The sequence below is a fragment of the Andrena cerasifolii genome, chromosome 14, assembly GCF_050908995.1.
Source record: "Andrena cerasifolii isolate SP2316 chromosome 14, iyAndCera1_principal, whole genome shotgun sequence".
In the NCBI taxonomy this organism is placed as follows: domain Eukaryota; kingdom Metazoa; phylum Arthropoda; class Insecta; order Hymenoptera; family Andrenidae; genus Andrena; species Andrena cerasifolii.
Genome location: NC_135131.1, coordinates 8,076,895 through 8,088,904, shown reverse-complemented (window position 1 = coordinate 8,088,904; position 12,010 = coordinate 8,076,895). Strand labels below are relative to the sequence as shown.

General features: G+C 44.7%; 1 protein-coding gene across 35 annotated transcripts in view; it reads right to left on the bottom strand.

Annotated features, from left to right (window-relative positions):
* The window catches only part of Para (sodium voltage-gated channel paralytic), a 52,485-nt gene that overhangs the window by 24,135 nt on the left and 16,340 nt on the right, over positions 1-12,010 (bottom strand). For 34 of the 35 annotated variants that reach the window (XM_076826836.1, XM_076826853.1, XM_076826837.1 and 31 more), the window contains 8 exons: positions 8,937-9,092; positions 8,116-8,321; positions 6,475-6,603; positions 4,164-4,255; positions 3,469-3,681; positions 3,174-3,234; positions 2,776-3,085; positions 2,024-2,296 (listed from right to left, as the gene is read on the bottom strand). In XM_076826836.1, coding sequence (XP_076682951.1) covers positions 2,024-2,296; positions 2,776-3,085; positions 3,174-3,234; positions 3,469-3,681; positions 4,164-4,255; positions 6,475-6,603; positions 8,116-8,321; positions 8,937-9,092 — 1,440 coding nt within the window. The remainder of the gene's footprint in view (positions 1-2,023; positions 2,297-2,775; positions 3,086-3,173; positions 3,235-3,468; positions 3,682-4,163; positions 4,256-6,474; positions 6,604-8,115; positions 8,322-8,936; positions 9,093-12,010) is intronic. The other variant, XM_076826851.1, reaches the window with a different exon arrangement.

Sequence of the window (12,010 nt, the reverse complement as noted above, 5' to 3'; positions counted from 1 at the left end):
ACAAGAAAAAGACATCTCCTACCAAAACGGCTCGTAACGTTGTCTAATGTGTACACCAACGAGGCACTCGATACGGATACGTTCAGATACGAGTAATACACTAGCAAAGCGTTACAATACACAGAGAAGTGATAGAGCAGAACATGTTACGCGCATAGATGGTACGGCTCGGCGAGACGCGGGGTCAAACGGGAGAGATTCAGATTTGCTAGTGTGGGAACGGCAGAACGGGAGACACGAAGATCGGTGGGACGCTTGAGGCTTCGAAGCTGCCGTTCGAAATGAGCTTTTGCAGTTAAAACTTCGGCATTTGTGGACTTCGAACGGTCTAGAGTTTTATTTTGCTTCTTTTATAGTCTGGGGATGCACCGACAAATAGAGTAGGTACAACGGTGGTCGGAAGAATTCTTGAAACCCATATTTTTACTAAAAAAAAAAATTCTCTCCAGTGGAATTATTTTATTTCTGTTACCGTTCATATTTTAAACTTTCTTTTGGCCACTACTGTGCGTTAGTATCATAATACTGGGTTGGTGCATATGAATTTGTCGATCGTAAAATTTCATTGTTAATGGCGAGAATACGATAACGATATTGCTAAGGCTTGCTTACGGCTCGAGAAGTCTCACAGAAAGTTAAAAAAATAAAATATCGAAAGTAGTTAAGAAGCAAAAAATATTTTCATTTAAACCTACTAAGTAGTATATTTCGCGATGTTAATATTCCATGATATCCAGTGTACAATGTTAGCATTTCTTCTAGTTCTCTCTAGTTCCAGGCTCTAATACCTCCGTGGTTCAATGTTAATATTCCATAGCAGCAGATGTCACTAATATAGTCATCAGTGACAGCTCTAGCAATCCGCAATGCCAGCACTGTTCAATATCAATACCACACAGCTACAGCGCCCACAATACACGATCCCAGTAGTACAGATCAATCATATCGCATCCCCACACATCAGACCGCGCGAACTGCATCGCGAAACTTTCAATGCCACTTTCCAAGGGAACAAAGCTTGCGTTCAAAAGACTGCCACCAGTTTTAACTGCACAGATATGACACGCTACACCGAATGGACACCGTAAGGTGCAGTGGAAGTCTCAACTGTCCCTTCGACTTCACGACAATCTCTTCCACAGCCACAGGCTTTATTAAACTTCGTACTCGAGTCGAATATTCGTCCCATTCTCGAGTCTACGATCCGCGACTCGGGATCGTAATTACATCCCGACAGTTCGCGACCCGACGATTCGTATCTCCTTTCTCTACTACACAACGCATGCGTCTTCATGCAAGACAGTACAATGAGCGCGTGAGTTTCACGCCGATGGCGGCGTCGGGGATACATTGGGAGACTTTACGCGCGCCGAAGTCGAGACTGGGATTGCCAAGGGGCTAAATGAAATTAAAAAAACCAAGACGTTTAAAAGCGTCCTAACGTGGTATGAAAAGGTATCGCAGGAACAATCGGTACAGTACAAGCATGCTACAGAGCAACAGACTTTACGGAGGGGCTCGACTCGTCGAAGTATACCGAGCAGCTACTTTCGTACTAGTCACACCTGCGCGGAGCGTTTCCTTATGGGAATCACCCGCAAAAGTCACGTATTCGAGGGACCACTCGTGTCCATCCTCAACGACCATCCCCTCCTGCTTACTTCACACCCTCGACTACCATTCCAGGCTTAAGCCAGTCCTCGAGCAATCGTCCACCATCCTGATTGTTCTCAGGACGCCCGTCAGAGCCCTGCGTATCCTTACGGAGCTCTGTCAGTCGAGCAGCCCGTTCTCTACGTCGCTTACCCGCACGCTAACGTTCTACCGTTCCGTCCGCATCAACACGCTTGATTCGCCGACGAGTCGAGTCGAGATCGAACAGCCTCGCGTGAACTGCTCTCGTGGAAGCGAGGTCTGGGGGTTACGGGGGGCGGCAGGCTCGATGAAGAGGAACATTAGTTACGGTGGTTACGTTAAAGGTGGAGAGAAATCGAGAACGCTAGATCGCCAGGCGGATACTCACGGCGCTGACTTTCCGTACTTTAGTGGTGGCGGTGTGATTGTTGATCTGCTTCACGCGATGCTCGCTGACAGACTCGATCGACCGGACGCTCATCCTCTCCTTGTTGTTGTCGTCGTTCCCTTTCTCCTGGCCGACGAACAGCTCGTAGCTGTGGCAGGAGAAGTCCGACGGAGACTTGACGATGTGCCCCGCGGCCGCTTGCGCTGCGGCCTCCTTCGCGGCTGCCTGGGCGGCGAGCTTGTTCTCCTTCGCCAGGGCGGCTTCCTCGGCTTCCTGCGCAGATTCGAGCAGGGAGAATTGGTGTTTGCGGTAGCTATTGCATTGTCACGATATTCCACGTCGAAACAGGGAAACAGAGAAGAACTTTAAGCCTCACAGGCGAGGGTCTGTGTGGGAGGAGCTTAGCGCGAAGAGCAGGGGTTGCGAAAGTCCTGACTGTAGACCTGGAACAAGCTGTAGCTCTTCTTCTCAGTTGTACACTGCTCTCGTTAAATCTTTTCTGACTACTGGAAACTGAAATTTGGTAGCTTCGCTTGGATCAGAGCTGCAGCTTGCTCTAGTTCTTAGGATTATCATGCGTAGAGGGATTTAGAGTAGGGAAGTGAACTTTAGGAGACAGGGGTGGACATCGCACTTCCAAGGATTGCCTCATCCACTTTTAAATCATCTTGCATAGTCTTGTAATTCATGTGTACTTGGAGAACGCTGTGAAACAAAATGACTTTGATAGAATTTTTGAAAGAATACTCTACCCTTATGGCTTCCTCTTCGGCAGCTTCCTCCTCCTCCGCCTTCTTCTGCAGTTCGTCGTACGACATGGCGACAATGGCGAGGATCAAGTTGACGAGATAAAACGAGCCGAGAAAAATGATGACGATGAAGAACAACATGTGCCACGGGCCGGCCGACCTCAGCACCAGCTGATAGAGATTCTCCCAGTAGTCCTGCGTCATGAGGCGGAAAGCGGAGAGCAAGGCCCAGCCGAAGGTGTCGAAGCTCGTGTAACCGTAATTCGGATTATCGCCGTACCCTTGTAGACACGTGTACCCAGGAAGGCACTGCCTGCGTTCGCCAAAAAATTCACCCTCGTTAGAAACAGAGAGCAACACCATCGATTCAAATACAGTATTATCGAACGGATTCCAATTACCCAGCTCCAGATGAATTTCCACACAGGGGCATGTTTTTCGCCTCGTCCACGTACCAATTAGCTGGGTGAAACAGTAAACGGGTATTACATAAACTCCTTAACGAGGTGCACATAAATTAGAGGGAGGGTTAAGTACAGGATGCTCCAAGATAAGTGGCCCAGAACCCAGGGGGTGGCGTATTATAACGGATAAGTTCAAAACGAATGATCGCTGAGCATCCCCAAGCACCCCTCTAGCTCTGGACCGCTCTAGGCTGAAGCCTCCTGCGAGGGGATAGCAACCGGACGTACGTACTTTCGTTACTAACGAATCGCTCCCAGTTATCAGCGGTGAAGTTACCCCAGGAGCCGTCCTCGGGAAAGTTTTTTATACACTTTTGCGTGAGCACCCCCATGTAAATCTGGAGGCCCATCAGCGCAAAGACGGAAAGAGAGAACATCGTCAGGATTATCACATCGCGCAGGTTCTTCACGGATTCTATCACAGCGCCGACAATGGTTTTCAGACCTAGACAACGAGAGAACAGGACAGTGGAGCTCAGTACGGGCAATTCCAGAGTAGACTTTCTGACGGGCCGTGACGGGCTGTGACCGTTGACAGGGGGGGGGATGAAAGGGCGACCACAGTAGAGGCACGATGAACGGAACGAAGAAACGAATGGGAGGGTGGTTGGGGGATGTTGCGAGGGACCGATCGGTGGCAACGGGGTGGGATCGGAGACAGGGGGTGATCGAGTGCGTGAACGTTGATCGGCGTTAATGGTAAGTTCGATGAATGATTCGTTTGATTGATGATCGGAGATATGATGCAGACGGGCGGATGATAAATGAAATGGCTGTAACGGAAGAAAGAAACAGGTGGTCGAGATCGAAGAACAGGCTGATTATCGTGATGGATGCGATAGAATGTGTACAGCGACCGCGACAAGTGGTGTCTATGAGACCTCTATTCACTGCGTTCTACGACCAATTCTATTTCACTAAGCATACCTGGTACAATAGCGACAGTCTTCAAGGCTCGGAGGACTCGAAATGTCCTGAGAGCGGCAAGGTTGCCTAGATCTATGCCCATCGTCACATAACTGCAATACACCCGAACATCACACACATTACAGTGATACAAACAAAAAAACAAAACGTTAGAGAAAAGATAGTTGAAAGGGGGTAATCAATTGTACTCAAACGGTTAATTACTCGCTACTACGGTTCCTAATTGCCTACCAAAAGACTGCTCGAACTGCGTGTAGTTTAAGAAATATAGCTATTACTGCATGCACGATGATGTTTTCATGTCACGGTATCACGGGGATCGGCGTATCGGTACTGTTCCTCCCTTTAAACGTTACGAATTCGCAGGATTTTCGAACTATTCGACAACGGGTCGCGAAAGGCTCTTTTGGACTGGGAGATTGGTGGCTGACAACCGGAGTTGGGCATTGTTTGAATACAATTTTTTTTGGAATACAAATTTCGGAAAAAATTAAATTATTCGAGAATAACGCCCAACTCTGCTGACAACGAATACTTTTCCTTTCGTTTTTCGCTCGTTATGCCGTCTTATTACATTTCTATTTACAAAATAATGCAAAAAGTCATTCCTCTACCCAAAGGAAGTGAAAACTGAGAAAAACAGGTTTTATATTCTAGCTTCTTCCTTTATGAGAAAAGGAACTTTCAAAATTCATTAAAAATTGTATCAGTGGGTACTGTCAGTCTGATGTCACAGAATACTTTTATGTTAGTCTCCCTCTTCCTTACAAAGTGTTTTTCTTTTTGAATAAGAAAACCAGAAATGCGAAGGTGATTTTATCACGACTGTGAAACGCAATGGTCAGTCACCAAGTATTATATTATTTTTTCCAAAAGAGCCCTTACTTGCATCCTTTCCCCACATGAATCGACATTAAGCAAATTAGCTGGAATAATTCTCGAGGTGCCGAGACTTAAGTCGAGTACTCGTTACGCCGAATAAACACACCATATTATTGACCATCTATCAACAATTACGTAATATATGTTATATATAGAAGATATATATATAAGATATATATGTTCTAAGCTACAACAATTAATAATAATAGTGAATTCGTCGGGTCGACGTAATATATGTATGTATGCTAGGCTAATCAACATTACGATGACAAGAAAAATACTCTTCGATTCGAGGTTCACTAGACATAATAAGTATCTCTATCCCTATCTAAATGAACTAATTTCATATATATTTATATGTGTACCTATTACAATGTTCGTGTAACTATACGTGTATGCGCGTGTCCGTGTGTCTGTGCGTGTAGGTATACGTGTAACACTGTCAATCGTGTTCGTGAAATGAGAATAGAAAGAATTGAAGTAATAATATCGGTGCTACACAAATCTTCATAGAATATTATATATATATATATATATATATATATATATAGTATATAGCGTTACTCAAGGTATCTAGCGAAGTCTACTGTCATAATCTGAAAATAATCTATCTTGATGCTAAATTAGCGTTCACGTGGATTAAACGCTTCTTCGCGGCGGACCGGTTGTTAACGGAGGTGGACGAGATCACTTAATAAATCGCTCCTATCGATCGCGATGCGGCTAAGATCGTCATCTTAATTACGAATCTACCCTCGAGACTAAACAAGAGACACTCTTTACCGTTCGTCGTTTTTTATCCAGCCATCGACTCAAGCGCAGTCAGATTAATTAATCAATTACAAACTTAGGTAGATTCGTCGATGATTCCCCTGAACCGAGCGTGAATCGTGTCTCGTTATTCCGACAGCTTTTAGTTGCATTGAAATTTAAATTAAGTCTCTAACCGTAATGACCATTTCGGAACGGTAACTCATGGAAACAATGAACTCACGCTTTCATGGGACTCAACAGATCTTACCGCCGCACGACATATCGATTTAATGATAATTATTCTTGACTCAACTGTACGAGCAACAGGTCAATTATTACCCGGGGCGATCTATGGTTGATCGTGTCACCATATCACTGTGTAATTATGGGCTTATCAACCTAAGGAGGATGCTCCTACATCGACACTCCTTTTTTTTTTAAAGAGCCCCCATCGATTCAACTAAAGAATTCAATTAATTTATGCGATTTTTAAGATCGTGCGCACAGATGTGCGCACCTCCCGATTACATATCACTATCCTCCCTCGTCACACGCTGTACTCTACCGTAATCGAACACAGTCGTACCGTCGTTTCGTTTTCGTTCTCTTATGCCCGTACCGCACGGTTTCGTTCTCTCTCTTTTTTTTATTAAAGAATAAGTTTTTAACTACTCACGCTAAAGCTATAACTACGAAGTCGAGCCAATTCCATGCATCTCTAAGATAGGTAAAAGGCTGCAGAATGAAACCCCTCGCCATCACCTTAACGGCGGACTCAAATGTGTAGATGCCCGTAAATATCACTCTGAAAACAACAAACACACCACCTCAGCTTTTAAATGCGTTTTACTTGAGCGCGCGCGCGCTTACGAACATATCTCTACATACTACCCCGTACTTGTCGCCTCATCGGCGACGCGCTCGCTTAAAAAGAAGGATAAACGAGAGTGACGTTTTAATACTCCACTCGTTATAGCCGGAGCCTTTTTCAGAATTCATAATCACGTGGAATTATGAATATTCTGGTAGGACAAGGGAGGCGAATTTTTGTAAGGCTGGCCGAGCTGCAAGTGGCACTGTGGATATCGGATATTGAAAGGAAGTACGATAGTTCGTATAAAAGAAGAATTTTAACGCATCCTCTCTAAGAATATTAAAATACATTAAAATACATTAAGACGTTTATCCTTTTAATCGAGCGATGTCGCTGGAGCCAAGCTAGACGGCAATGTCCGATCGCTATCGGTGTCTAATTTATTTGCAGATAATTTATTGCCGTAGACAAGTCAGCTATATCGAGCACGACCCTTGCGAACAATTGATTCCTCTCTCGCCGGCAAACGACCGAGTTACGGATACGAGGAAGAAAGATGTACGGAGGAAACGGCAGCGCGTTATTATTCGCACAGATCGCTCCATGTCTACGCTACCTCTAGAGAGACTAGGACAAAACTTACCAACGGAATACAATTTATCACAGTCTCTACTCATATATCAGAGCTATAACACGTAGAACATTGCTTGAAATATCTATTCTTTACAAACGTGTACTCGCCGTAAGCTTTCGATGGTTTCTCGCCCTCCCTCCCCTATCGGACGCGAATCGAAACGCTCTGAACGAGATACGGGGAACGTCGATTACCAATTCTCTGGCAACACATCTCCGGCTTAGGCTCGTAAGCACGCTAAGCTACGTTGATTCACAGTCACTGCAGAGCAAGCGAGAATATAGACATCGTATATGTCGGCTCATAGATAAGAACAAAATTTGTCGTAGAATGTACCCTCCGCCCTCGTCCGACTGGATCACCCGGGCTCTACTGATATTTCGATCGCACTGTTCGCTAAACGGCACCTCGTATATCGTTCGGGGTGTCGTCGTCGTTTAAACAATTCAGTTGCTCGACGGGAGAATTCTCGATTAGAGCACAGGGTGCCCGTTCGTACACGTACTCTTATTGATTCGCCTCCATCCGCTCGAGGACCACGCGGATCGACCTTTTACCCTGAACTTTTGGACCGGCGAGTGCGAGTATCGATCATTTTCGTCCCAGATTAATATCTGCTCCTCGCGAGGCTCGATAAAGCTACGCTCGTCGGGGATCGAGCCGCGGCGCGAGGCGTCCTCCTCGGAGCGATGCTCGCACGCGCGCCACGTGTGTGTAGAATTAAAGACACCGAGGGGAGAGGAGAGATACAGACGTAACAGAGGGACAGGCGGGAAACGGCGAGCACCGGGTTTTATTGATATACCCTCGCCAATTCGGTGCTCGTTTCACATGGAATGCTCGCGGGGAGAAAGACGAACGATACTCACTCCGTAGACTCGATGGTGGGCGTAGTGGGCATGATCATGAGTATGCAGTTAACCAATATTGTAGTGATAATGAAGAGGGAGAAGAGTGGGTGAACCAATATGTAAATGGCCACGCGTCGTATCGGGTTGAACGGGTCGAGGATCCACATCGCGTCTGTCGATGAGAACCTGAATATGTCCTTTCCCTTGCTAATGACGACGAAGGTCTGCGGAGGAACAACAGAATACATAGATAGTGTTAGGAAGATCAAGATCTGTACGTGCACGGGGTCTGTCGCATACAGAGTTGGGCATTAACTAAATGAACAATTATTTAAACAACGGATCGAATAAATGTTACTTTGACTTTAGATTATTTGGCGAATGAAGTTGCTCTTTTTATTCGACGAGACTTTATTCAAATTTACGCGACGCGTGTCGAATATTTTTTTTTAACGTTTATTCGTTACTTGAAATTTATTTAAATACAAATTCTGGCCATCTCTGATCGTGTGCGGCGCGTTAAATGGCACACCCTGTACACGAGGTCGTTTGTAGTGGAGCTTTAACCCCTTATCACATGGACTATCACGTTGTAAATTAGAAATAATATATTAAAACTGTGATATCAATATTTGTATACTTGTAATGGTATCCATGCAATAACGGGTTAGCGATTGTACACTTGAATTTTTAGCAATTGTTCTAACAGGAATTATGAATATCCTGAGCACAAGTTTTGTTTTTTTCAAAATTCAAACAATCGTCGCCTGACACCCACAAAGCAGCAGCTTGCATACGTAATACTGTTTTTCGTTGGGAAGAAACATAAACAGAAATACCCTTTGGTTATTATAGAAAGTGTCGATATCCTCGAGAGGTGTGGAGGCCAACTCGGGTGGAAATTCGTTGTGCAGTCGGACCGGGATCGGTGCTCCTTGCTCGAACATCGGATCCGGCTGAGGACCCTCGTCCTCGTCCTCGTCGTCATACCGTACCTGTGAATGGAAAAGCTTCTAAGTCACCCACGACCCTTACAGAGAAAAGCGAGATGCATAGCCCTTCATGTACCAATTACGCATCGAGACATCGTCACCGTTTTCAAACGTGCTGAGAATTATGTACAAGATAATAACGGCTGGTTATCACAGGTCTCGTACGCGCCTATCTCGCCAGAGATAAACGAGGAACTAAAAGAGCGAAGAGAAGTAACGGTCCGTCGGGTGGTAGAAACGAAAAAAGTGTTAAATAAACATTCCCAAGAAACTGGTATATACACGATCGTCGATCGGGGATGCACTAAGTCGTTAAATAAAAGAAAAGTGTCTCCCGTAATTCATGTCCTCTATGTGTGCACCGATTTATTCATAACCCGCTTCTAGACGAGCTTCTACGCGTCGTTTCCGTGTTATCGTTTCCTGTGCATCGCAAAGAAACGTCCCGAGCTTCAGGAGGACCCATAGCTCTGCTGATCGCGAGCGTGGTACGCTGAACCCTTCGAGCTCTGAGAACCCCGACACGTGTTCCGTCGATCGGCAGGCACGCGTGCGTCGCACGCCCGCGGGGCGTTCCGCTAGCACGGTTGCCGTATACGATCGAGGGTGTTACGCACGGGGTATGCGGTTCGCGGTCGGATCTCAGATCGAATCGTATATGTATAACGGAAGGTATGCCATTCGCCGTTGCGGTAAAATCAATCGCGAGCATATTTTATTGATCTCCTCTGCAGTTTCGGTCCGATGGTCAACAAGGGGTTGATTGCATAGCTGTGCAATTTTCGCGACAGCGAAACAGGAAGTATACAGAGCACGAGCACTCGCGAGTGATATCGCAGCAACGTTTCCATTTCGCGCGTGTACATTACCGATGGGCACACACCGACGTTGCCCCACATTTTCTTCCCATTTTCTTTTTCCTTTCCCTACCTCGGAAGCATCGGGAGCATCTATTCCGTGTCTAGTCTGAAAAGCAGCTATGGCGGCTAGTCGTATAGAAGGCGGTCTATATACGTGTGTACAGTACGAGATTGGTGCTAAAAGCGGGTCGTGAACATACGAACCTGAGCAAGGTCCAACGTGATCCGCTCGTTTTCCGCTCCCTCTCACCCGAATCATTCTCCCGAGTGTCATTATGTATTAGAAACTCGATGCCCGATACCACCCCCCCCCCACTTGCTTCCCGTATCCATCGACTACCCTCTTCGGCACTAACGATCGAATCGATAATGTTGGAATAAAAAGGAAAGAGTAAAGTAGAGAGAAAAAAACGAAAGTTTACCCCTTTTATTTATCCGAGTATGCAGCATGTAATTGAGGACCTTGTAGCGAGAGGGGTGTAAGCTCCATCTTTACCAATTTGGAATAAATTAGAAAAAACTGTTTATGAAATTATTGCTTTGACTCAACATTAAAAAGATAACACTAATTGAAAAATATATTTTTTTACGTAATAAGTAGTAGTTATTGAGTTGATAAGTTTTTATTTCTATTTTGGGCGAAAAAATATTCTATAATAAAAATAGAAATATTAATATTAGGAATATTAGAAATATTAGAAATATTAGAAATATTAGAAATATTAGAAATATTAGAAATATTAGAAATATTAGAAATACTAAAGATGTTAGAAATATTAAAAATGTTAGGAATATTAATATTAACAGAAATATTAATTATCGAAATATTATTAATAGAAATATTATGTCTATTAATATTAATATTTCTAACATTAATATTTCTAATTAATTTCTAATATTAATATTTCTAATTAATTTCTAATATTAATATTAATATTTCTAATTAATTTCTAATATTAATATTTCTAATTAATTCCTACTATTAATATTAATATTTCTAATTAATTTCTAATATTAATATTAATATTTATATTTTTATTTATTTAACGATATAGAAATTTTTTACGTATATTACACGTCACAACTCAAAAACCGGTAAAAATTGGATCTGTGCCCCGCAAGGTCCTCAATTATGCCGGATCATGTGTTTCCACCGAAACTCCTACCACGTCCAGTACGCTGTGCACAAAACAGATTCAACCACGTTGTTGATTAATTTCGTCGAAGGCTCGAGGAACTGTACGCTCGAGAGTGGTCGGAAATGAAACGATTGCTCTCGGTTCCCGAGAGCATTGATCCGAGGTGACAGTCGTCCAGGCTACCTGTACGATCTAGAAGCGTTTTAAAGGCTCTAAGAGATAAGATCGTCTTCTCGGCTGGATGCACATACACGAACCTCCTACGCCTCTAATAACCATCTACATATGTACTAAGGGTTCTCGTATACGCAAAGTCTACCTAGGTCTAATTTACACAAGCGAGTAGTGTCTGTCGATGAATATTCAGGCGAGCTTTCACGGCCAGAGCGGAGGATGCACGGTGCAGCAAGACGCGTTCGTCATCCTCGATCCGAAACCCTTCTCTCTCCTTCGCGCCTCGCGGTCGACAGATGCTTCGCTCGCGTGCAACATTTCGTACGGTGCGGTATCGTACCGGGCGGCAGTGCCGAATCTCCTTCGCCCTACCCCCGTAGCCGCGACTATTTAAACGAATGCGACTCGCAACGAGTTCGGAACGCGGCGCATCAAACCAGCGTTGCATTATGCAACGAGGAGCGGCAAAGGAGCCTCGCGAATGAAATTTCTCGCGATCGATACCCCTCGATGCCCACGGGACTATCGTTTTTCGCCCAAGACTGTATTGCGACGCGTACCGCGCCGCGATAAATCAATACCGATTCCAGGAGTGCGAGGCCGCGCCATTGCGAATCGCGTTGCAAATTCCCGCTGCTTCTGCTGTTACCGGGGGCGCATAATTAATGAATAGAAAAAGAAAAAAATAATGAGAGAAGAAGAAGGCATGTGTCGTGCGTATATATATATGCGCGACGTGTACGTATAT